At 46.1% G+C, this 23,692-nt stretch overlaps 1 protein-coding gene across 6 annotated transcripts in view; it reads right to left on the reverse strand.

The window, feature by feature from the left end:
* Nucleotides 1–23,692, reverse strand: part of prkag2 (protein kinase AMP-activated non-catalytic subunit gamma 2) — a 397,145-nt gene that overhangs the window by 90,560 nt on the left and 282,893 nt on the right. For 5 of the 6 annotated variants that reach the window (XM_033043953.1, XM_033043954.1, XM_033043955.1 and 2 more), the window contains one exon: nucleotides 14,137–14,354. In XM_033043953.1, the coding sequence (XP_032899844.1) occupies nucleotides 14,137–14,354 (218 nt within the window). Of the gene's footprint in view, nucleotides 1–14,136; nucleotides 14,355–20,876; nucleotides 20,932–23,692 lie in introns of those variants that run through there. The other variant, XM_033043971.1, reaches the window with a different exon arrangement.

Genomic DNA, 23,692 nt, shown 5'->3' on the forward strand with positions numbered 1-23,692 from the left:
GAGGTTAATTGGCTTCTGTAAATTGCAAAATGTCCCTAGTGTGTATGGGTCAGGTCGTGGCTATCCCTTGAGGTCGAGGATGATGGTCTACATTCTGTTGTTTTTATGGACTCTCAGGTGGCTTCTGTCCAATCCTGGGTTTGAACGTTCTTCGGCATTCAGGACAGGACAGGACAGGTAATTCCAGATGGCAGATTGGGCTCTGGTTGTTGCTGCCTCTCTTTCGATAGTGCTAGTGTATGGGGTGAACACTGGTCGGCACAGCCTGGGACTGTAAAATGGTGCCTTAATAATAATAATAATAATAATAATAATAATAATAATAATAATAATAATAATAATAATAATAATAATAATAATAATAATAATAATAATAATAATAATAATTTCTTTTATTGTCATTGCACATCAGTGCAATGTGGCGCCTCTTGCAAATGGACAGTGGGCAGTTCTGTACATTCTGTACTAACCGGGGGATAGTGCTCATGTACAGGGACAGTCTTGCTGAGCTGTACAGTGAAAAAAACATTTCACTGTACCTGGTACACGTGACAATAAAGAAACTATTGAGCTGCCTTGTTCGAGCTATTTCCCTCTCAACCGTTTCCATTTATATACCTGCCCAAATGGCTGGGTCAGGTGAGCCGGCTGATGTCAACCTCATCACGACTTCCGCGCCAATCGCGGCTCTGGAACCCCAGCCCAGCCAGAGCCGGACGATGCGTTCCCAGAGCCCGAATTCTGAAACTGACTTTGCGGGCCAATTTCTCGGCCCCTCAATGGCCGAGGCAGACCGAGCATTACCGTTCTCAGACGCTGCGACCTCTCTTGGTCCAGCAAAACGGACAATTCAGAAAGGTTCTGGAACCAAGGATGCTGGGACATCAGTGGTGGACCTGTGCATGCTTTGAATCTTTTGTGCCTTCTACCAGATGGGAGAGGGTGGAAGAGAGAATGACTGAGGTGTGAGTAGTCCTTGATTATGTTGTACTTTCCCCAAGGCCTGTAGATAGAGTTAATGGGGAGAGGATGGCTTGCTTGATGTACAGAGTGGGCAGACTTCAGTTCTCTTCTGCTTTGGGTAACTCACTATAAGTGTGGAGACACTATACGATCTATCTACTCACCAACCAAGTTCACATATGTTTACATTTTTTGTCCACAGAGATCAAGATAATGTCTTCATTACTTTAATTAATGTGGACACCCATTTCCTTTTCAAGGTTCTTGGAAATATCAGGAACTTCAAGGCTTGGGGTTACAATTACCCAGTCTTTGATGTGGGTGCAGCACAGGGTCATGATGCTAGTCAACTACCACAAATGCAAGAAGTCATGGAGATATCCAGACTAAACCTCCAAAGACAACAAGGCTACATTGTCACGGCACCCAGGGCACGGAGTCAACTTCAGATTGTGTAGGGAGGGACTGCAGATGCTGGTTTAAACCAAAGATAGACACAACATGCAGGAGTAACTCAGCGGGACTGGCAGCATCTCTGGAGAAAATGAATGGGTGACGTTTCGGGTCGAGGCCCTTATTCAGACTGATGTCAGGGGAGAGGGAGATACATAGATAAGGAAGTGTAAGGTGTGCAAACAGGACAAAGGGAATCAAGATGAACGAAAATGTAGAATAGACCATTGTTAGCTGGGAGAAGGTAACAACAAAGCAAACAGATATAAACTGTAGCAGAGGCAGTAAGACTGGTCGAAGAACGGGGAAGGGGGAGGGATGGAGAGAGAGGGAGTGCAAGGGTTACTTGAAGGTCGAGAAGTCAATGTTCATACTGCTGGGGTGCCAGGCAATTCAGAGGGTCTGGTGGCTTAAAAAAGTTCAATGATCTCAAGCATGAACAAGCTCAATGATTCAAACGTAATTCCAGTCCTGATGTTGCCTTACCCATTGAGTTCCTCCAGCAGTTTGTGTTTTGCTTCATATTATAACATCAGAATCAGAATCAGAATGAGAATAGTACTTTATTTGCCAAGTATGTTTTGCAACAAACGGGGATATTATAACTTTGGTAGTCTCTTGTGTCATCATAAACCAGTAAATGTATATTCTACAGAAAAGCCCGATTTAAAAAAAAAAGAAAATTAGGATAACAAGAAATCTTTTGCCTTCTCACTGGAAGTTGCTGTTATCGTTCATCACTCATTCATGAGCAAGACAATATATCGAGTCTATAGTGTTGCAATGTTTAGCTTAATTCAGAGGTAGAGCGTGGAAACAGCCCCTTTCAGCCCACAAAGTCCACGCCGGCTCATGATCACCCGTCCACTAGTTTTATCCTACATCCTAGGAACAATTTACACAAGCTGATTAACCTACAAATCTGCATGTCTTTGGAGTGTGGGAGAAAACCGGGGCACCCGGAGAAAACCCACATGGTCACAGGGAGAACGTAAAACTTCATACAGACAGCACCCATGGTCAGGATCGAACCCGGGTCTCTGGTGCTGTCAAGCAGCGGATCTACCAGCTGTGCCACCGTGCCACCCACAGTGCCTGGAGACGGCTGAATAGACCAGTCTGGTCGTGAAAGCACCTTCCATACTGGTGACAGAGGTGTAGAAATGTTACAGTGATGAACGAAGACAAAGAATTTCTGTGCCAGTAACCAGCTGACAAGACAGCGAGAGCAGAGCAGAGTAGTTGACAGTAGTTATTGATAAAGCCATGCTTAATTCTCCCAATCACCTCCCTGTATCACTGCCATGGGCAGCGCAGTGTCACAGCTGGCAGAGTTGCTGCCTCACAGCGCCAGAGACTGGGGTTTGTTCCTGACCTTGGGCGCTGTCTGTGTGAAGTCTGCACATTCTCCCTGTGACCACGTGGGTTTCCACCCGGTATTCCTCGGCTCTACCCGCTGCGCCACCCTGCCGCCCTGTAATCAATAAAGTTATGGAGGAAGCTTTGGATTCAGTGCCTAATGGTGAATATTTCAGAGATTCAGTGCAAGTCATACGGTGCCGCAACCTGTCCATGCTGGAGATGCATGTTGAATGTTGAATATTGTCCATTATTGAGATTCAGTGCCTCATGTTGTGCAGTTTTGTAGTTTCAATGCCCAATGCAGTTTGTTTCTTGGGTCAATAAAGCTTGCACTTTGCGAGAGACAGCACCCGAGATTTAGTTTCAGAGCTGATTGCAAGAATGGCTCTGTGCCCATACATTGTGCTGTGTGAAATCTTGGCCCGCCAATGTGTCTGAGGTCTCCACTCTGGGTCCACAGTGCACCGAACATTGCTCAAAATTCATTGAATCCATATTATTTTTAATGGAATACGTCAAACTCAGAACTAGCTTCCGTACATTACATTTAAAATAAGTTATTCACTTCCTACGCAAATCGATACTCGATGGAAAAGCACAGCTCAAAAGCTAAAACAAAACAAAGTGCTAGAGGGACTCAGCAGGACAAGTGGCAGCTTCAGTGGAGGTAAGTGGATTTTGAGTTTATTGTCACGAGTACCGAGGTACAGAAGCTTTTTATCACGTGCTAACCAGTCAGCAGAAAGACAATACATGATTACAATCGAGCCATCCGCAGTGTACAGATACATGATGAAAGGAATAACGTTTAGCGCAAGATAAAGTCCAGTAAAGTCCGATTAAAGATAGTCCGCGTATCTCCACTGAGATTGCTGGTAGCTCAGGACCGCTCTCAAACTGTGACAGAATGGTTCAGTTGTCTGATAACAGCTGTTTACTAATGATCACTAATAACTATACTGATATTGAGGTTTCTAACTTATTGAATTTTTTGGTGTATTAAGTTATCTATGAGTTCTGTGTTTATAGACCTGTTATGCAGCTGCAAGTAAGAATTTTATTGTTCCGTTTTCAGTACATATGGCAATTAAACACTTGTATTAATAAATAACTCTTGTACCGTGCAGTGGAATAATGACAGTAAGGTTAGTTCAATCTAAGTAAAGCATCAGATCGGGCAGCATCTGTGGAGGGAGATTGGGAGACGATATGGGTGTACGAAACGAGCTGCCAGAGGATGTAGTTGAGGAAGGTACTATAGCAACATAGAAAAGACACTTGACAGGTACATGGTGTAGGAAAGGTTGAGACAATAGACAATAGGTGCAGGAGTAGGCCATTCGGCCCCACGAGCCAGCACCGCCATTCAATGTGAACATGGCTGATCATCCCCAATCAGTACCCCGTTCCTGCCTCCTCCCCATATCCTCTGTCTTTAAGAGCCCTATCTAGCTCTCTCTTGAAAGTATCCAGAAAAACTGGCCTCCACCGCCCTCTGAGGCAGAGAATTCATAGAAACATAGAAACATAGAAATTAGGTGCAGGAGTAGGCCATTCGGCCCTTCGAGCCTGCACCGCCATTCAATATGATCATGGCTGATCATCCAACTCAGGATCCCGTACCTGCCTTCTCTCCATACCCTCTGATCCCCTTAGCCACAAGGGGCACATCTAACTCCCTCTTAAATATAGCCAATGAACTGGCCTCGACTACCCTCTGTGGCAGAGAGTTCCAGAGATTCACCACTCTCTGTGTGAAAAAAGTTATTCTCATCTCGGTTTTAAAGGATTTCCCCCTTATCCTTAAGCTGTGACCCCTTGTCCTGGATTTCCCCAACATCGGGAGCAATCTTCCTGCATCTAGCCTGTCCAACCCCTTAAGAATTTAATAAGTTTCTATAAGATCCCCTCTCAATCTCCTAAATTCTAGAGAGTATAAACCAAGTCTATCCAGTCTTTCTTCATAAGACAGTCCTGACATCCCAGGAATCAGTCTGGTGAACCTTCTCTGCACTCCCTCTATGGCAATAATGTCCTTCCTCAGATTTGGAGACCAAAACTGTACGCAATACTCCAGGTGTGGTCTCACCAAGACCCTGTACAACTGCAGTAGAACCTCCCTGCTCCTATACTCAAATCCTTTTGCTATGAAAGCTAACATACCATTCGCTTTCTTCACTGCCTGCTGCACCTGCATGCCTACTTTCAATGACTGGTGTACCATGACACCCAGGTCTCGCTGCATCTCCCCTTTTCCTAGTCGGCCACACTCACAACTCTCTGTCGAGGAATATGAGCCAAATGCGGAAAAAGGAACAAGCTCACCCGCATTTATGGGGTATGTTGGGGCATCTTGGTCAGCATGAACGAGATCAACTTGTACTCCCACTGTACAAGTTCATTCAAGAGTTCTCCCCTGATTCGAACTCTGAGATTTATGGCAATGGCCGCTCGTAAGTACTCGGGGCTCTCGTGGACATTTATCAACATGTTGAAAAATCTTCACGGGTCTTCCCGAGCTTACCTGCCGTTAGCGAGTCTTCCCAAGTACCTGCCGTTAGCGTTACGAGCCGCTAAGAGACGTCCCCGAGCTCCGACGTACCCGCTACGTTCATTCTACCTGCTTACCACGAGTTTGATTTTTTTTTAAACTCCGTGTGTGTGGGGGTGTACATACTGTACTTTTTTTCGTTTAGTATATTGTTTACCATGTTGACATATTCTGTTGTGCTGCTGCAAGTATGAATTTCATTGTTCTGTTTTACTGTTTGGGACATATGACAATAAAACACTCTTGACTATTCCAAAGCATGTGAAAGACAGTTTCACGCTTCTGGATTTACACAAAGATATTTCTCAGAACAATCAAATGTACAGGCCCTGTGCTACCACAATAAAATCTGGCGAAAAATTTACAATATAGGTTGCTTATTACAAAGTATCAGGCACAGATGGTGGTTATTTAATATTTACAGGGGGATTTGTCACTGCACTTATTTTACAGCCAACAAGCAGTACAGATCAAAACACTCGTGCTGCCTGGAGTAAGTGAAGTAGAAAGCAGTGATAATTGATTATTTGATATTCTGCAAACGCAGGAGTAAAACAACTTTTAAATCCAACATTTATAGGTCGTTTGACCTGCCTGCAGCAACTCAAGCCACCACAATTTGATCTCCGCCCAGAACACACTGGGGCGGCACAGTGGTGCAGCGTTAGAGTTGCTGCCTCACAGCGCCAGAGACCCGGGTTTTATTCTGACTATGGGTGATCTCTGTAAGGAGTTTGCACGCCCTTCCAGTGACCTCCTGGATTTTCACCAGATGCTCCAGTTTCCTCCCACATCCAAAAGACGTGCAGATTTGCAGGTTAATTAGCTTCTGTAAATTGTCCCAGGGGATGCAGGATAGAACTGGTGTACAGGTCATCGACGGTCGGCGCAGACCGAAGGGCCTGTTTCCGCGCTGTATCTCTAAACATCACTCCGCGGACTCTCCGTGTACATAATCGCTGTCCCCCGCGGTAAAACCTCTACACTGCCAGAGGCACCTTTGCTGTCAATGAGTCTGTAATCCAATGGCCCAGCCACTCTCTTCAGCTGGGGAGACAATAGACAATAGACAATAGGTGCAGGAGTAGGCCATTTGGCCCTTCGAGCCAGCACCGCCATTCATTGTGAACATGGCTGATCATCCCCAATCAGCACCCCATTCCTGCCTTCTCCCCATATCCCCTGACTCTGCTATTTTTAAGAGCCCTATCTAGCTCTCTCTTGAAAGCATCCAGAGAACCTGCCTCCACCGCCCTCTGAGACAGAGGAGGAAGGTTCTTTATGGACGAAGAGAAGGAAAGGTCAATTATACAATCCTTGTCCCTCAATGTTGAAATGGAGTCCCTGGTCATTATCCCACTGATGTTTGAAGGGTCTGCCCGTGAATGAATTAGTATTTAAGTGTCTGCACGGTACATTAGGGGGTGCCAAGTGGCTGTGCAAGCCAGAAAATAAATTGTTTCCTCTCTCTCAAATTGCTGACTACAGCGTATCCCACATTAAAGGGGTAACGTCCCTAGAAAAACATCTGCAACACAATGTTATGCAACGCAATCTCTTTTCCCCATTGAATCTCATGTCATAAATGAGGATGCAGTTCTACGGGGAGTTTTTCTCTCCGAGGTAAGTCTATAGATCTATAGGGATAGGGAAGGCACCAGATCTAAATGGAAGGACATTCAGATTGTATTGTAGGCTGAACAGAAAGGGTTGTTGTTTTAATTAGCTAGATATGGATGATCCATTGTTAGATCAAGCACAATTGTATGACCATCTACAACCATCAGGCTATTAAACACTACAACATCCAAATAGGCCCTGAACCATATAGACGGGGGCGTTATTTTTTACTTTGCACTGCTATTGTCTATTTATTTATCTGTGTTTTTATATATACTGTACTTTTCTGTTGCTGTTTATTATGGGTTTTACAGAGTACTATGTTTATATATCTGAAGAGAAGGAATGGGCGCCGTTTCGGGTTGAGACCCTTCCTCAGACTGACTCTGAAGTTACTCCAGCATTTTGTGTCCTCCAGAGATGCTGCCTCACCCACTGAGTTACTCCAGCATTTTGTGTCCATTCCTTCTCTCCAGAGATGCTGCCTCACCCGCTGAGTTACTCCAGCATTTTGTGTCTACTTTTGATTTAAACAAGCATCTGCAGTTCTTTCCTACACATGTTTACATATGTGTTGTGCTGCTGCAAGTAAGGATTTCATTGTTCCATTTTGGATCATATGACAATAAAACACTCAGGACTCTAAAGCATAACTCTTAAAGAGCCTGAAGAAGGGTCCCAATCTGAAACGTCACTTATCCATGTCTTCTAGAAATCCTGCCTGACCCACTGAGTTACTCCAGCATTTTGTGTTTTTTTTGGTAAATTAACACCTGCTGTTGCTTGTGGTCTCCCCTTAAATAGTCTCTCCCGAAACAATTGTAGCAGTTCTATTCATCGAAATTCGGAATTTAGTTTGGTTTAGTTCAGTTTCGACATGCAGCCTGGAAACAGGCCCTTCGGCCCACCGAGTCCATGCAGACCAGGGATTCCCGTACACTAGCACACACTACACACCAAGGACAATTTACAATTTTTACCAAAGCCAATTAACCTACAAACCTGGATATCTTTGGCGTGTCCAAGGAAACCAGAGCACCTGAGGTAACCCAACGCGTTCACGGGGAGAACGTACAAGCTCCGTATAGACAGCACCCGTTGTCAGGATCGAACCTGGGACAATGGCGCTGTAAGGCAGCAACTCTACTGCTGCGCCACCGTGCCGGCCCTCTCAGTGAGTCCCACTGAAGTAGTTTAGAAGTCCAATCACCATTGTACATTGTGTACAACAAGCTCTCACAAACAGAATATGATGACATGATTATTTGCTTCAATTAAGATACATTTTGGTCTATTTAATTATGAGATTAAATATTGAGATAGATGGAATCCCATACCTTCTGCGAGATATTGCCATAGAAAATCTTTTCCATGCCCCATAGATAAATTGCTGGTTTAAAGTTAGGGGCGGCACAATGGTGCAGCGGTAGAGTTGCTGCCCCACAGCGTCAAAGACCCGGGTTCAATCTTGATGTCGGGTACTGCCTGCGTGGAGTTTGCACGTCCTCCCTGTAACCGCGTGGGTTTCCTCCGGATGCTCTGGTTTCCTCCCGCATCTCAAAGACCTGTAGGTTTGTAGATTAATTGGCCTCTATAATTGGCCTTCTACATTGGAGTCACTCCCTTGCCTGGGATCGCTCCAACTGCGGCCGCGGACTTTATATCGGGAGCTCGCAGTCTCGGGAGAGGCCGTGGATGTCGGTGGGCTCTAATGTCGCGGAAGGTTCGACCAGCCCCGACGTGGGGTTCGATCGCCTTGCATCACAGTGAGGAATGTGGAGGATTCACTGTGATGGATGTTTATGTTAAATTGTGACATTTGTGTTCCGTTGCCTTTTATTTGTATGACTGACTTGGCAAATTAAATTCCTCGTATGTTGCAAACCATACTTGGCTAATAAAGTATTATTGTGATTGTGATTGTGATAAATTGCCCCTAGTGTGTGGGGAGTGGATGCAAGAGTCGGATGACGTAGAACTCATGCGGACAGGTGATCGGCGTGGGCTCAGCGGGCCAAAGGACCAGTTTCCGTGCTCTTATCATTCAATATAGAAATAAAGAACTACAGATGTTGGTTAATACATGAAGGGACACAAGGTGCTGGAGTAACTCAGCAGGTCAGGCAGCATCTCTAGAGAACATGGATGAGTGACATTTCGGGTCGAAACTCTTCTTCTGAGGTGCTGAGTTACTCCAGCGCTTTGAGTCCTTTTCTGTATCTTTCCAATGTTTCAATGAATCAAAATTCATATCAACAAGGCACCTAGGACAGCACAGCACAAAGTAGTGTAATACTGGATAAGATTTTTGTGATTTATATTCTGGAGTGTAACATTTATCAAACACCTCTGACACAGAAAATAAGTGCAAGCGCCTGAATTACAGATGAAATGTTCCCTTCCTGTTGTCATTACAACGCATATAAATAGGTTAGAAGTGTGTAGGAAGGAACTGCGGATGCTGGTTTACTCCAAAGATAGACACAAAAAGCCGGAGTAACTTTGTGGGTCAGGCAGCATCTCTGGAGAAAGGAATAGGTGACTTTATCGGTCAAGTCCCTTCTTCAGACTGAGAGTCAGGGGAAAGGGAATCGAGAGATATAGACAATAAATACAACAAAAGAAAGAACAATGAGCAAAAAGCAACAATGAGCAAGGAAAGGTGGAGCCTACAATGATCCATTGTTGGCTGTGTGGTAGGTGATAACGAGTTAAACAGACAGTGAAACTTAACAGAACAACTAGGGTGGGGGAAGGACGAAGAGCGAGGGGATGCAAGCGTAACTTTAAGTTAGAGAAATAAATATTCATACCGTTGGGTTGTAAGCTGCCCAAGCAAAATACTGTATGAGGTGCTGTTTCTCCACTTTGTGTTTGGCCTCACTCTGGCAGTGGAGGAGGCCCAGGACAGAAAGGTCAATAAGGGAATGGCAAGGGGAGTTAAAGTGTTTGGCAACCGGGAGATCGGGTAGGCCAAGGCGGACTGAGCGAAGGTGTTCAGCAAAACTATCGCCCAGTCTGCGCTTGGCTAAAAGGTTAAAAGGCTTGCTTCTCGTTCTCTCTCCCCCTCCCACCACTAACCATCTCCCCTTCCCCCCACCCTCTCCCCCAACCCCATCCCTCTCCACCCCTTCGTCCCATGTGCGCGGTAGCTGATGTACAAGGTTAAGTTCCAGATCACTTCACAATAAACAGGAAATTTCACAGCTTAATTGTCAGGGCTGCCCTTTATCTGAACCGTGTTGCCTTGCTTAGCAGAGCTTGCAGCTCCTAGTTTGGCTGGGTGATAAATATACAAGGCTGACATGGCACGAGGAACGTAAAAATTGCACTAATTGGCCAATAGAATCCTCAAATGTGCCCCTGGGAAACTTTGAACGGTTTAATAAATTAAAACGATACAGTGCTGTATTTCTAGCAGATCATTAAGAACCACCATTTTTGAAGTCACCTATGTCACTCCCATGGCGATATTCTCTCAGAGCCTCTATTGGGTGATTGAAAGATCCAGCGTGGAAGATTTCTCTAACTTCAAGCAACCCTGGCATCCCCTCTCTCCCCATACCACCCCCACCCTAGTCGTCCTGTTAAATTTCAGTGTCGTCCTGGTCAGTTTCATTGTTACACTCGTTAGTTTCACTCGTTATCACCTTCTCCACAGCCAACAATGGACCATTGTGGGCTCCACCTTTCCTTGATCATCGTGGCTGGCTTTGATTTGTCCTTTTGCATACCTTTCATTCATTTGTTATTTGCCCCTCTTCATATTTCTAGTTTCCCTCTCCCCTGACTCAGTCTGGAGAAGGGTCTCAACCCGAAATGTCACCTATTCATTTTCTCCAGAGAAGCTGCCTGACCTGCTGAGTTAATCCAGCATTTTATGGACCCCCCCCCCCCCCCCCTCCTCATCCTTCTAAACTCCAGCGAGTACAGGCCCAGTGCCATCAAACGCTCATCTGACGTTAACCCAATCATCCCCGGGATCATTCTCGTAAACCTTGTGGTTGGTACAGAATCCATGAGCTGGAGGGCCTGTTTCCATGCTGTATCTCTCAATGACATGGAGTCTAAGTCCTTGGTGTGGCATGGAGTCACACATCGGTCAGATTGTATTCACCAGAAGATAGTACTGAATTAGGTGGGGTTTTATGGATAACTTGGTAATTTCATGATCACCATGAATGTTTTTCATAGCAAAAGGATTTGAGTATAAGAGCAGGGAGGTTCTACTGCAATTGTACAGGGTCTTGGTGAGACCACACCTGGAGTATTGCGTACAGTTTTGGTCTCCTAATCTGAGGAAAGACATTCTTGCCATAGAGGGAGTACAGAGAAGGTTCACCTGACTGATTCCTGGGATGGCAGGACTTTCATATGAAGAAAGACTGGATAGACTCGGCTTGTACACGCTAGAATTTAGAAGATTGAGGGGGGATCTTATAGAAACTTACAAAAGTCTTGTAGGGGGCGCTCCTCTGTGTGCAGCCATGTCAGCAGCGCGTCAGTTTTTCCAGCTTTTTTTTTTTTTTTAGCATGTTTTAAAGTGTGTATTTTGTGTTTCTTCGTGTGTTTTGTGTGGGGGGTGGTGTGGGGGGGTGAGGGGGAAACCGCTTCGGTCGCCTCCTCCATGGAGAGGCGACTTTTTCCAGGTCGCCTCCCCCGTGGCCTAACATCAAGGATCGACGCGGCCTTTCCCGGAGACGTGCCCGGGGCTTCAGCGGCGGGCGCAGCGTGGACTCTCGGCGTGGAGGGGAGCGCTCCGTTTCGCTGGCCCGGGGCAGCCGGCAGCCTGAAGCCGCGGTCTGCAGAGCTCCAACTGGTGCGGCGTCTACAGCCCGGGATCTGACGCGGGGGACCCGGGGGAAGAAGAAGCCATCACTGCCGGCCCGCGGCCAACTTCTACCGCGGGTGCGGCATGGACTTACCATCACCCCTGGAGGGGAGCTTCGCCCGCCGGCCCTGCAGTCTACGGTGCTTCTGGCTGCGGCGGGGACTTTAAATCTCGACCGCCGGCCTGCGGCCTACAACAATCTAAAGCCGCGGTCTCCGGTGAGGAAGAGCCGATCCTGGACTGACTGGGCTCTGGTCCTGTACACGGGGGGGAAATGGAGGAGGACTGGCCAAATTTTTGTGCCTTCCACCACAGTGATGAATGCTGTGGTGGATGTTTGTGTTACAGTTTTATTGTGTGTTCTTTATTATTGTACTGCTGCTGACAACCCAAATTTCCACCAACCCTGGTTGTGTGGCAATAAATTATATCTATCTATCTATCTTAAGGGGTTGGACAGGCTAGATGCAGGAAGATTATTCCAGATATTGGGGAAGTCCAGAACTAGGGGTCACAGTTTAAGGATAAGAGGGAAGTCTTTTAGGACCAAGATGAGAAAATCATTTTTTACACAGAGAGTGGTGAATCTGTGGAATTCTCTGCCACAGAATGTAGTTGAGGCCAGTTAATTGGCTATATTTAAGAGGGAGTTAGATGTGGCCCTTGTAGCTAAAGGGATCAGGGGGTATGGAGAGAAGGCAGGGATGGGATACTGAGTTGGATGATCAGCCATGATCATATTGAATGGCGGTGCAGGCTCAAAGGGCCAAATGGCCTACTCCTGCACCTATTTTCTATGTTTCTATCAGATTTTTTGGGGTGAGATTGTCAAAGGTTACGGGAAGAAGGCAGGAGAATGGGGTTGAGCGGGAAAAATAGATATGCCATGATCGAACGGCAGTTCATACTCGATTCTGCTTCTATAAGATAAGAACTTAACTGTCTCAGGGATGTGCCTCGGGACCTATTTTCCTCATTCAGCAGGTCATTAACTAGGGCACATGAAAGATTTAATGCATTTTATATCAGAATGAGGGGAATCTAAATACAGATCCGGTATGTTCTGCTTCTGAACATGAGATTAATATTGGGGTGGGAAGATTGCAACCTTCACGTGGTCCGCCCCGTTTCGACGAATGCAATCAACCCGGCGTGCACAATCAAATAAGATCAAATAGAACAAATTGTCCTACAACTTTAGGCTGTGCACGCCATATGCAAGAAGAAGAAGATTAATATTTTGGAAATATTTAAGAATAACTTTCTAAAATTGCAGAGGAAATGAAGGCTTCTTATTTGTGCTTTTGCATCTCTGTAAGAGTGACATAAAAAAGTGATTTTACTGTGCTCCATCTTCCCCACAATTTGGATTCCCGTGAATGTTGCTGTCACCATACACTGCACTCTGGTTGTTATTCTCTTCACACTACCTGCGGTACTTGAGTATGGTTTGATTACACTTATGTAAAGCATGATCTGTAGAAACAAGGAACTGCAGATGCTGGTTTATTATTTTTTTTAAAGACACAATGTGCTGGAGTAACTCAGCAGGACAGGCAACATCCCTGAAGAACATGGATAGGTGATTATTCTTTAGACTGGAGTTACAGATCTTTCAGACTAAAGAAGGGTCCCGAACGGAAACGTCACCTGTCAATGTTCTCCAGAGATGCTGCCTGTCCCGCTGAGGTACTCCAGCACGTTGTGCTTGTTTTTATAGTATGATTTGACTGGATAGCACCCAAACAAAGTGTTTCACATTATCTCGGTACACGTGACAATAATAAACCAACAACTATATTCAAGTGGGAGTTGAATCGTTTTCTAAGGGCTAGGTGGATCAAGGGATATGGGGAAAATATCCATAGTGCATGGCGTGATTGTACTATGTATGGTGTGGTATGATTTGACTGGATTTTGATTATAGTATCCTGTGCAGAGTATCAGCACAGTATTCCGACACCACTGTCTCTTTACGAACAGGCTGCTAGTAACATTGCGGGAAGCCATTGAAATTGACAAGGGATTGCCTCAATCAACACAGTTACAAGGATACTCTACTAAACAATGTAACCGCCTTTAGTATTTTTAGCTTGCAGTAACTAAAATACGTACTAAATAAAACTTGTAACAAACAACTGAAACTTGAAAATGCCGCCAAAAACAGGCAACTCTGTATACTGTCTCAGTGTACTACTGCTATACACTTGTACTGAATCTGAGATGCTTATCTAAGATGTAACTACATGCTTATGTGTAGTGACACTTGTACTGAACTGTATACAAAAATATATGTCACAGGATCTCAGTACAGGTGACAAATAAAGTACCACTGAGCCATGGAGATCACACTTACTGGTTTCGAGGTAGCATTGTAGCTGGAGAGTGGCGTGAAAGGCTTAGCCGGGGTGGCTGCTGGAGGCACTGAGACGGTGAAGCGTTGGCCCGAGTCGGGTGGAGATGAGTAGGAGCGAGTGCGAGCATCCAGGCGCTCCGGTTCCTGCTTGTACGATTCCAGGGGGAAGGCTGGCTTGGTCGACTGTACCGGCGTGGAGGGAGTTGAGAGTCCCGAGGCTGCATGGGGGAGAAAGAGATGAGTGTTAGGAGACCGAGGGCAAGTCATGGCTCGATCTGCCTCACAAGCAGCAGGTTGCAATAGGTGTTGTTAGAATAACTTACACAAGACGTGAGAGACAGTCAACTATCCGTGACGGCAGCGGTAGAGTTGCTGCCATACTTCAAATGAAAAATACAGAGAGCTTGCTGTACACAAATGGACTGCCATGTTTCCAAATGTACAATGACGACTGCATTTCTAAACAGCATCAATGGGACTCCCTGACAGGGGTGGCACATGTCGCAGCGGTAGAGTTGCTGCCTTACCTCAAATGAAAAATACAGAGAGTAAGAGCTACGTTTAAATAAAATGCTGAACACATCCAACAAATCAACTGGGGCGGTACAATGGCGTAGTGATAGAGTTGCTGCCTTGCAGGCCTTGCAGTGCCAGAGACCTGGGTTCAGTCCTGACTACGTGTGCTATCTGTATGGAATTTGTACGTTCTCCCTGTGACCTGTGTGGGTTTTCCCCGGTTGCTCCGGTTTCCTCCCACACTCCAAATACATAGGTTTGTAGGTTAATTTGGCTTCGGTATAAAGTGTAAATTGTCACTAGTCTGTAAGGCAGTGTTAGTGTATGTGTGATTGCTGGTCGGCGCAGGCTTGGTGGGCCGAATGGCCTGTTTCCATGCTGTATCTCTAAACTAAACAAAAATAAAGCTTTATTAGCAAGCATTGAGCAATAACTTGCCAGACAAAGACTGCTCCACAGGTGCATAGCATGCAGCAACCTTTCTATACCAAGACATACCGCGTGGAAACAGGCCCAACTTGCCCACATCAATCAACATGCCCCATCTACACTAGTCCCACCTGCCTGCGTTTGGTCCATATCCCTCTAAACCTATCCTATCCATGTACCTGTTCAAATGATTTTTAAATGTTGTGGTAGTACCTGCCTCAACTACTTCCTCTGGCAGCTCATTCCATACATCCACCTCCCATTGTGTGATATAGTTACCCCTCAGGTTCCTATTAAATCTTTCCCCCCTCATCTTAAACCCATGTCCCCTGGTTCTTGATTCCGCCACTCTGGGCAAAATACTGTGCATTCACCCAATCTCATGGTCTTGTACACCTCTATACTGCTTTTTGGATTTGGCAGATGTGGAGTGGGTCTTGCACAGTTGTTTACAGAGTTCACCGTTGCGATCCAGTATTCCGGTTCCCCTAGTAACACAGCCTTCTCACTAAAAAAAACAGATATGCAGGTGTTCAAGTTGTGGACTTTGTGGGTCAGTGCGACCAGCCATATTGAGCCTTGTGCCAATGGGAAACTATGCTGCGTTAAAGTACAGTTCCCACAGTATGAAGTGCTGCCCATTTTTAGGACAAGATGGAAGAATTGCAGCAAACCGGAGGACTGGGAGAAATGTAGAACTCAACAGAGCAAGACAAAGGGGTTAATTAAGAGGGTGAAAAAAGAGCATGAAAGGGAGCTTGCGGATAATATAAAAAAACTGACTCTAAAACCTGCTTTAGATATGTAAAATGGAAAAGATTAGCAAAGACAAATGTAGGTCCCTTACAATTCGAGACAGGTGAATTTATAATGGGAAACAAGGAAATGATAGAACAGTTAAACGAGTACTTTGGTTCTGTCTTCACTAAGGAAGACACAAACAATCTCCCAGAAATACTAGGGGACCGAGGATCTAGTGGGAGGGAGGAACTGAAGGGAATCCGCATTAGTCAGGAAATGGTGTTAGGTAAACTGTTGGGACTGAAGGCAGATAAATTCCCAGGGCCTGATGGCCTGCATCCCAGAGTACTCAAGGAGTTGGCCCTAGAAATCGTGGATGCATTGGTGATTATTTTCCAATGTTCTCTCGACTGAATCAGTTCCTGTGGACTGGAGGGTAGCCACTTTTTTTAAATGGGGGGGGGAGAGAAAACGGGGAATTATAGACCAGTTAGCCTTACATCGGTAGTGGGGAAGATGCTTGAGTCGATTGTTAAGGATGTAATAGCAGGATAGCATGGATTTATGAAGGGGAAATCTTCTGGAATTTTTTGAGGATGTAACAAGTAGAATGGATAAGGGAGAGCCAGTGGATGTGGTGTATCTGGACTTTCAAAAAGCCCTTGACAAGGTCCCACTCAGGAGATTAGTGTGCTAAATTAGAGCTCATGGTATTGGGGGTGGGGTATTGACATGGATCGAGAACTGGTTGGCAGACAGGAAGCAAAGAGTAGGAATTAACGGGTCCTTTTCAAAATGGCAGGCAGTGACTAGTGGGGTGCCGCAAGGCTCGGTGCTGGGACCCCAGTTATTTACAATATATATTAACGATTTTGACGAGATAATTAAACGTGACATCTGCAAGTTTGCGGATGACACAAAGCTGGGTGGCAGTGTGAGTTGCGAGGAGGATGCTATGAGGCTGTAGGGTAACTCGGATAGGTTGGATGAGTGGGCAGATGCATGGCAGATGCAGTATAATGTGCATAAATGTGAGGTTATCCACTGTTGGCAAGAACAGGAAGGAAGATTATTATCTGAATAGTATCAGATTAGAAAAAGGTGAGGTGCAACGAGACCTGGGTGTGCTTGTAGATCAGTAAGCATGCAGGTACAGCAGGCAGTAAAGAAAGCCGATGGCATGTTGGCCTTCATTGCGAGAGGATTTGAGTTTAGAAGCAGTTGTACAGGGCCCTGATGAGACCGCACCTGTAGTATTGTGTGTAATTTTGGTTTCCTAATTTGAAGGACATTATTGCTATTGAGGGGGTTCACCAGGTTAATTCCCAGGATGACGGGGCTGACATATGATGAAAGAATGGGTCGACTGGGCTTGTATTCACTGGAATTTAGAAGGATGAGAGGGTATCTTATAGAAACATATAAAATCCTTAAGAGATTGGACAGGCTAGATGCAGGAAAAATGTTCCCGATGTTGGGGGAGTCCAGAACCAGGGGTCACAGTTTAAGAATAAGGGGTAGGCGATGTAGGACTGAGATGAGGAAAAGAAAATTCACCCAGAGAGTTGTGAATCTGTGGAATTCTCTGTCACGGAAGGTAGTGGAGGCCAATTCACTGGATGTTTTCAAAAGAGAGTTAGATTAAGCTCTTAAGGCTAAAGGAATCTAAGGATACGGGGGAAAAGCAGGAACGGGGTACTGATTTTAGATGATCAGCCATGATCATATTGAATGGTGGTGCTGGCTCGAAGGGCCGAATGGCTTACACCTGCACCAATTTTCTATGTTTCTATGAATGGCTGATGAAGAACTGTATTCAAGAAAGAACAGAGGAATTTCTCAAAGGAATGAAAAAGCTAATTGGGACATTAATTAACAGCACTGAATGAACCGAGGCTTGCAAGAGTTGGCTCGAAGGCTGTGAAAAGAATAACGCACAATGGACAGAAAATAATAGTTTGTGGTACATTGCACATAAGGTTATTGTCCACATTATAGTAGAAAAAACTATTTATCAAACAGATGAAGCAACGTTAAGCAATTATGTCAGTTTTAAGGCTTGATTTTTAAAAAACTTTAGACTTTTAATTTAGTTTAGTTTAAGAGATACAGTTCTGAAACAGGCCCTGTGGCCGTTCACTTCACGCCAACCAGCGATCCCCGTACATTAGCACTATCCTACACACTAGGGACAATTTGCAATCTTTACCAACGCTAATTAACCTACAAACCTGTACGTTTTAGGAGTGTGGGAAGAAACCGGAGCACCCGGAGAAACCCTATGGGATCACAGGGAGAATGTACAAACTCCGTACAGACAGCATCCATAGTCAGGATTGAACCCAGGTCTCTGGCATTTCGGGTCTGGACCCTTCTTCAAGCTGATTGTAGTAGGGAGAGCGGGGGGGGGGGGGACTGGTGCCTGACCCACTGAGTTATTTCCAGCATTTTGAGTCTATCTTTGGTATAAACCAACAATCTGTCGTTTTTTTAATTACATTGTACCTATCTACACTGATCCCACTTGCCCGCATTGTCCATAGCCTTCTATGCCCTGGCTATTCTGAATATTTACATATTCTGTTGTGCTGCTGCAAGGAAGAATGTCAGTGTTTTGTTTGGGACGTACGACAATACAACTACTTTGACTCTCCTGACCTGAAATGATTCAATTGTATCTATTCCACCACTTTCTCTTACAGTGCATTTCAGATATTAACCACTCTCTGTGTAGAAAAACTTTCGCCTCTGATCTCAAAACCTCGCCTAAAACCTACGCTATTTGTTTTGGACTTCCCCCACCATTATGATTTTAAATGAATTTAAATTAATTAATATGGGAGACTTTTATTTGCTGGTAATTTATACTGAGGCTTGAGTCACTATTCCAACTATTGTCGTGATTCATGACACGTTTCTTACGCTTATGTTTTTGTTAAGCACCCTGATACATCTTCCCAGCATTAAATGGGATGTATAAAGGCAAATTATTATTGTTCAATTTCAAATGAAGAGTACACAGTGAATTGCACTAATGACAGGGGTTTAATTCCATCCAAGTAAAACAATAGGCCAGAGAGGACACAGAGTTGTGCAGTTAGTCAGCGTGTCAGGTAGCATCTCCGGAGAACGTGGATAGGTGACGTTTCTATTTTGATCCCTGTCTCAGACGTCAGATGGAGGAAGGGTCCCGACCACCTATCCATGTTCTCCGGAGATGCTGCCTAACCCGCTGAGTTACTCCAGCAATTTGTGCCTTTTTTTGTAAACCAGCATCTACAGATCCTTGCTTCTACCAGAGAGCATCTGCGGAGCGAGATAACTAGAGATCAAGTCAGGACTCTTCTTCACACCGGATCAGGTCTCTTCTTCAGCTGGTAAGAGTTGCTGCCTGAGAGCGCCAGAGGGTTCAATCCTGACTATGGGTGCTATCTGTGCAGAGTTTGTACGTTCTCCCTGTGACCGCGTGGGTTTTTGTTTTCTTCCCACATTCCAAAGACGTGCATGTTTGTACGTTAATTGCCTTCTGTAAATTGCCCCTAGAGTGTAGAATCCGAAAGTGGGATAACGAAGAACTAGGGGGGTCGCTGGTCGGAGTGGACTCAGTGGGCCGAAGGGCCTGTTTCCATGCTGTATCTCTAAACTACAGACAACTTAGTAAACTGAATGACCCAATCATGCAATACTACTGCAAACTCTCAAGACCCAGATGCCACTGACACTGCCTTATCTGTAATCATTAAATATTTACTACGGTGGATGTTCCAGCAGTAAATCATTGGCTATAGTACTTTAGTTTTGTTTAGAGAAACAGCGTGGAAATAGGCCCTTCGGCCCACCGAGTCCTTGTTGACCAGCGACCACCCACACAACAGTTCTATGTTATTCCAGTTTCGCATCCTGCACACTAAAGGGCAATTTACAGAAGCCAATTAACCTACAAACCTGCATGTCGTTGGAATGTGGGAGGAAACTAGAGCACCCGGAGAAAACTCACGCAGTCATGGGGACAACGTCCAAACTCTGTACAGACAGCATCAGTAATCAGGATCGAACCCGGGTCTCTGGCGGTGTAAAGCAGCAACTCTACCGCTGTGTCACTGTGCCGCCCTCAACTCACATTTCTAACACAAAAGTGAAATACTTTATGAATCAAGGATCTGAAAACTCTGATTACACTACAGGAGTGCACAATATTACGGAACTTTTCATTCGATCTGACAGCTGAAAGAGCTGACCAAGAAATTGGTGGACACCTATCCACACAAGGAAGCGGTACAGGAGATGACCACAACCTTGGTGAAAAAGATGGGTTGAAAGCAGTGTTCCAAAGGGAGAAAAGGAGGAAAGAAGTGTGCAGATTTAGGAAAGGAATTCCAGAATTTACAACAAATTGGCCTCCGTAGTGTGTAGGGAGTGGATGTGAAAGTGGGATAACATGGATTTAATATGAACGGGTATTCGATGGTCGGTGTGGACCTGATGAGCTGAAGGGCCTGTTTCGTGCAGCATCTTTCAATCAAACAAAAAACTTGCTGTCAATTAGTCACAAATGTCATGTCACTCAACAGGGCAGTTGCAAGTACTAATGGTCTATATGTAAATGAACCAGAACAAAATGCAAACGTGGCAACTCTTGTGTATTGCCCAGGTGAGGTCTGCTGTATGATTGTACCGATTTTTATGCAGAACAAAGCGTTTCATTGTAACTAGATACACTTGACAATAAAGCATCATTGAATTGAATTGAATAAAATAAACATTTTGAGTGAATCCCAGTAATTCACCAATGGCTGACAATTTGTTTTTAACATCTTAGTTTAGTTTAGAGAGACAGCGTGCAAACAGTCTCTTCTGTTTTCCCCACCGAGTCCACGTCAACCACCAGTCACCCGTCCACGCTAGTTCTAGCAGCTGCACCGCCCTTTATAAGAGCAGTTTACAATTCTATCAGGAAACTTGAGCAAAAATTAATTTGCCACGAGTCACAAAGAGAAAGAAACTGTATTGTGCCAACAATGATCAGAACAAAAAAAGTAAAATCTTTTCCTTACTAATAGAGCTTCTGACAAACATCTTCAGCACTGCTGGACTATGGGTGCACTTTAGAAGCAGGAGAGATCTTGATTTTACAATGCAGTGGAGCTGCTTTGGTTATACAAATAAGCCAATTGTGTGGTCATATGAGCACAGTTGTTTTAAGTGGCTGTAGATTAAATATTGTCTTGTCAAACATTTGCAACCTTTACTATTAGCTCATTATTCTGGCTGCAATACAACAAAGGTCGTTCAGGATGTATTAGGAACTCACTTCCCCACTGTTGAAAACGAAAGAAAAATGTCAGATGTGAAGCTATTGCCAGGTGAAGTAATTGGAAACTGGACTAAAAGCAAAGCTTGAATTTGTTCCGTGTGTTTCACGGGGAAATGCATCTGTATGGAGTTAGTCGCTGAGCCAACACAATATTCACGAGCTGGGTCAATAAGGAGACGGATGTTGCTGAAATAAATCACTCTCAAGTTGCTGCCACTGTTGGTGTGGCCACCAAGAGTTGCCCTGTAACGTGATACGGTGCTGCCAATTTAAGTTCTTTAGTTTTGGAGATACAGCATAGAAACAGGCCCTTCGGCCCACCGTGTCCATGCCGACCATCAATCACCCGTTCACACTCGTTCTACGTCATCCACTCCCTACACACTACGGACAATTTGCAGAGGCCAATAAACCTACAAACTCGCACGTCTTTGGGACGTGGGAGGAAATCGGAGCGCCAAGAGGAAAGCCACGCCGTCACAGGAAGAACGTGCAAACTCCACACAGACAGCACCCGAGGTCAGGATCGAACCTGGGTCTCTGGTGATGAGAGGAAGCCGCTCTACCAGCTGTGCCACTCTGCTGCTGTGTTGAAAGTGGTTCCAGGTTGCTTCTTGTAGGGAGCTCCTGTACATTCACAGTCTCCGGGTCAACAAGCACGGAGACAGGCCCTTTGGCCCACTGAGTCCGCACTAACCATTAAGCACCCATTTATACTAGCCCTTTACCACATTTCCCTTCATCTTCCTCCGGATTCCACTGCTCACCTACACACTTGTTACTCCAGCACTCTGTGTTTTTTTTGTAAACCAGCATCTGCAGTTCCTTGCTTCTACTACATAATGTCATGACTTCAGACTTTTATAAAAACATTATATAAATCTTCTCTCTCTATTAACTGTGTTGATCAAACAAAAAAAACCAGCCTGGATCAATACGTTGTAAGATTTTATGTATTAACAGTTTCATTAATAAGTCAAAATATTGGAAATGATCCAGAAATAAAGTGTGAAAGCATTTTTAAATAAATGAAGCAACATTATATCCCATTTTCACACTGCCATTCCACTTAAACAATATTCAGGTTATTTATACCTACTTAAGTAGAGCTAGGTTTAGATAAAAGCAGAGTATTATTTAAAGGAGAACCTACAGTAAATAAAAGTGGGGCCATGTACATGATCATACAGAGGGAGGTCATATTATACCAATATTAGCATCAGCCAAGCCTAATGCCTCCATGTGCCTCTTGATGTTTTCCAGCTTTCTATCCCATACTACAATCAGTCTGAAGAAGGGTCCCGACCCGAAATGTCGCCTCTCCAGATGCTGCCTGATCCGTTGAGTTAGTCCAACATTTTGCGATTTGCTCAAGATTCCAGCATCTGCCGTTCCCAGTCTCTGATTTTTTTGCTTGTCTGCTTCCAGCCCCCCCTCCCGTCTCACCCCCTCCCGTCTCACCCCCTCCCGTCTCACCCCCTCCCGTCTCACCCCCTCCCGTCTCACCACCTCCCATCTCACCCCCTCCCATCTCACCCCACCACGTCTCACTCCCTCCCGTCTCACCCCCTCCCGTCTCACCCCCTCCCGTCTCACCCCCCCCACGTCTCACTCCCTCCCGTCTCACCCCCTCCCGTCTCACCCCCTCCCGTCTCACCCCCTCCCGTCTCACCCCCTCCCGTCTCACCCCCTCCCGTCTCACCCCCTCCCGTCTCACCCCCTCCCCTCACCCCCTCCCGTCTCACCCCCTCCCGTCTCACCCCCTCCCGTCTCACCCCCTGTCTCACCTCCCGTCTCACCCCCTCCCGTCTCACCCCCTCCCGTCTCACACCCCGTCTCACCCCCCCACGTCTCACCCCCTCCCGTCTCACCCCCTCCCGTCTCACCCCCCCCCCCGTCTCACCCCCTCCCGTCTCACCCCCTCCCGTCTCACCCCCTCCCATCTCACTCCCCCCACGTCTCACTCCCCCCCGTCTCACCCCCCCACGTCTCACTCCCTCCCGTCTCACTCCCCGTCTCACCCCCTCCCGTCTCACCCCCTCCCGTCTCACCCCCTCCCGTCTCACTCCCTCCCGTCTCACCTCCCCACGTCTCACTCCCTCCCGTCTCACACCCCCCCCCACGTCTCACTCCCTCCCGTCTCACCCCCTCCCGTCTCACCCCCTGTCTCACCTCCCGTCTCACCCCCTCCCCATCTCACCCCCTCCCGTCTCACCCCCTGTCTCACCTCCCGTCTCACCCCCTCCCGTCTCACCCCCTCCCGTCTCACCCCCTCCCGTCTCACCCCCCCCCGTCTCACCCCCTCCCGTTCCACCCCCTCCCGTCTCACCCCCCCCCCACGTCTCACCCCTCCGCTCTCACCCCCTCCAGTCTCACCCCCTCCGTCTCACCCCCTCCAGTCTCACCTCCCTCTCCACGTCTCACCCCCCCCCCGTCTCCACCCCCCCCGTCTCACTCCCTCCCATCTCACTCCCTCCCGTCTCACTCCCTCCCGTTCACTCCCCGTCTCACCCTCTCCCGTCTCCTCCCGTCTCACCCCCCCCGTCTCACTCCCCC

Source organism: Amblyraja radiata, chromosome 2, assembly GCF_010909765.2.
Source record: "Amblyraja radiata isolate CabotCenter1 chromosome 2, sAmbRad1.1.pri, whole genome shotgun sequence".
Taxonomy (NCBI): Eukaryota; Metazoa; Chordata; class Chondrichthyes; order Rajiformes; family Rajidae; genus Amblyraja; species Amblyraja radiata.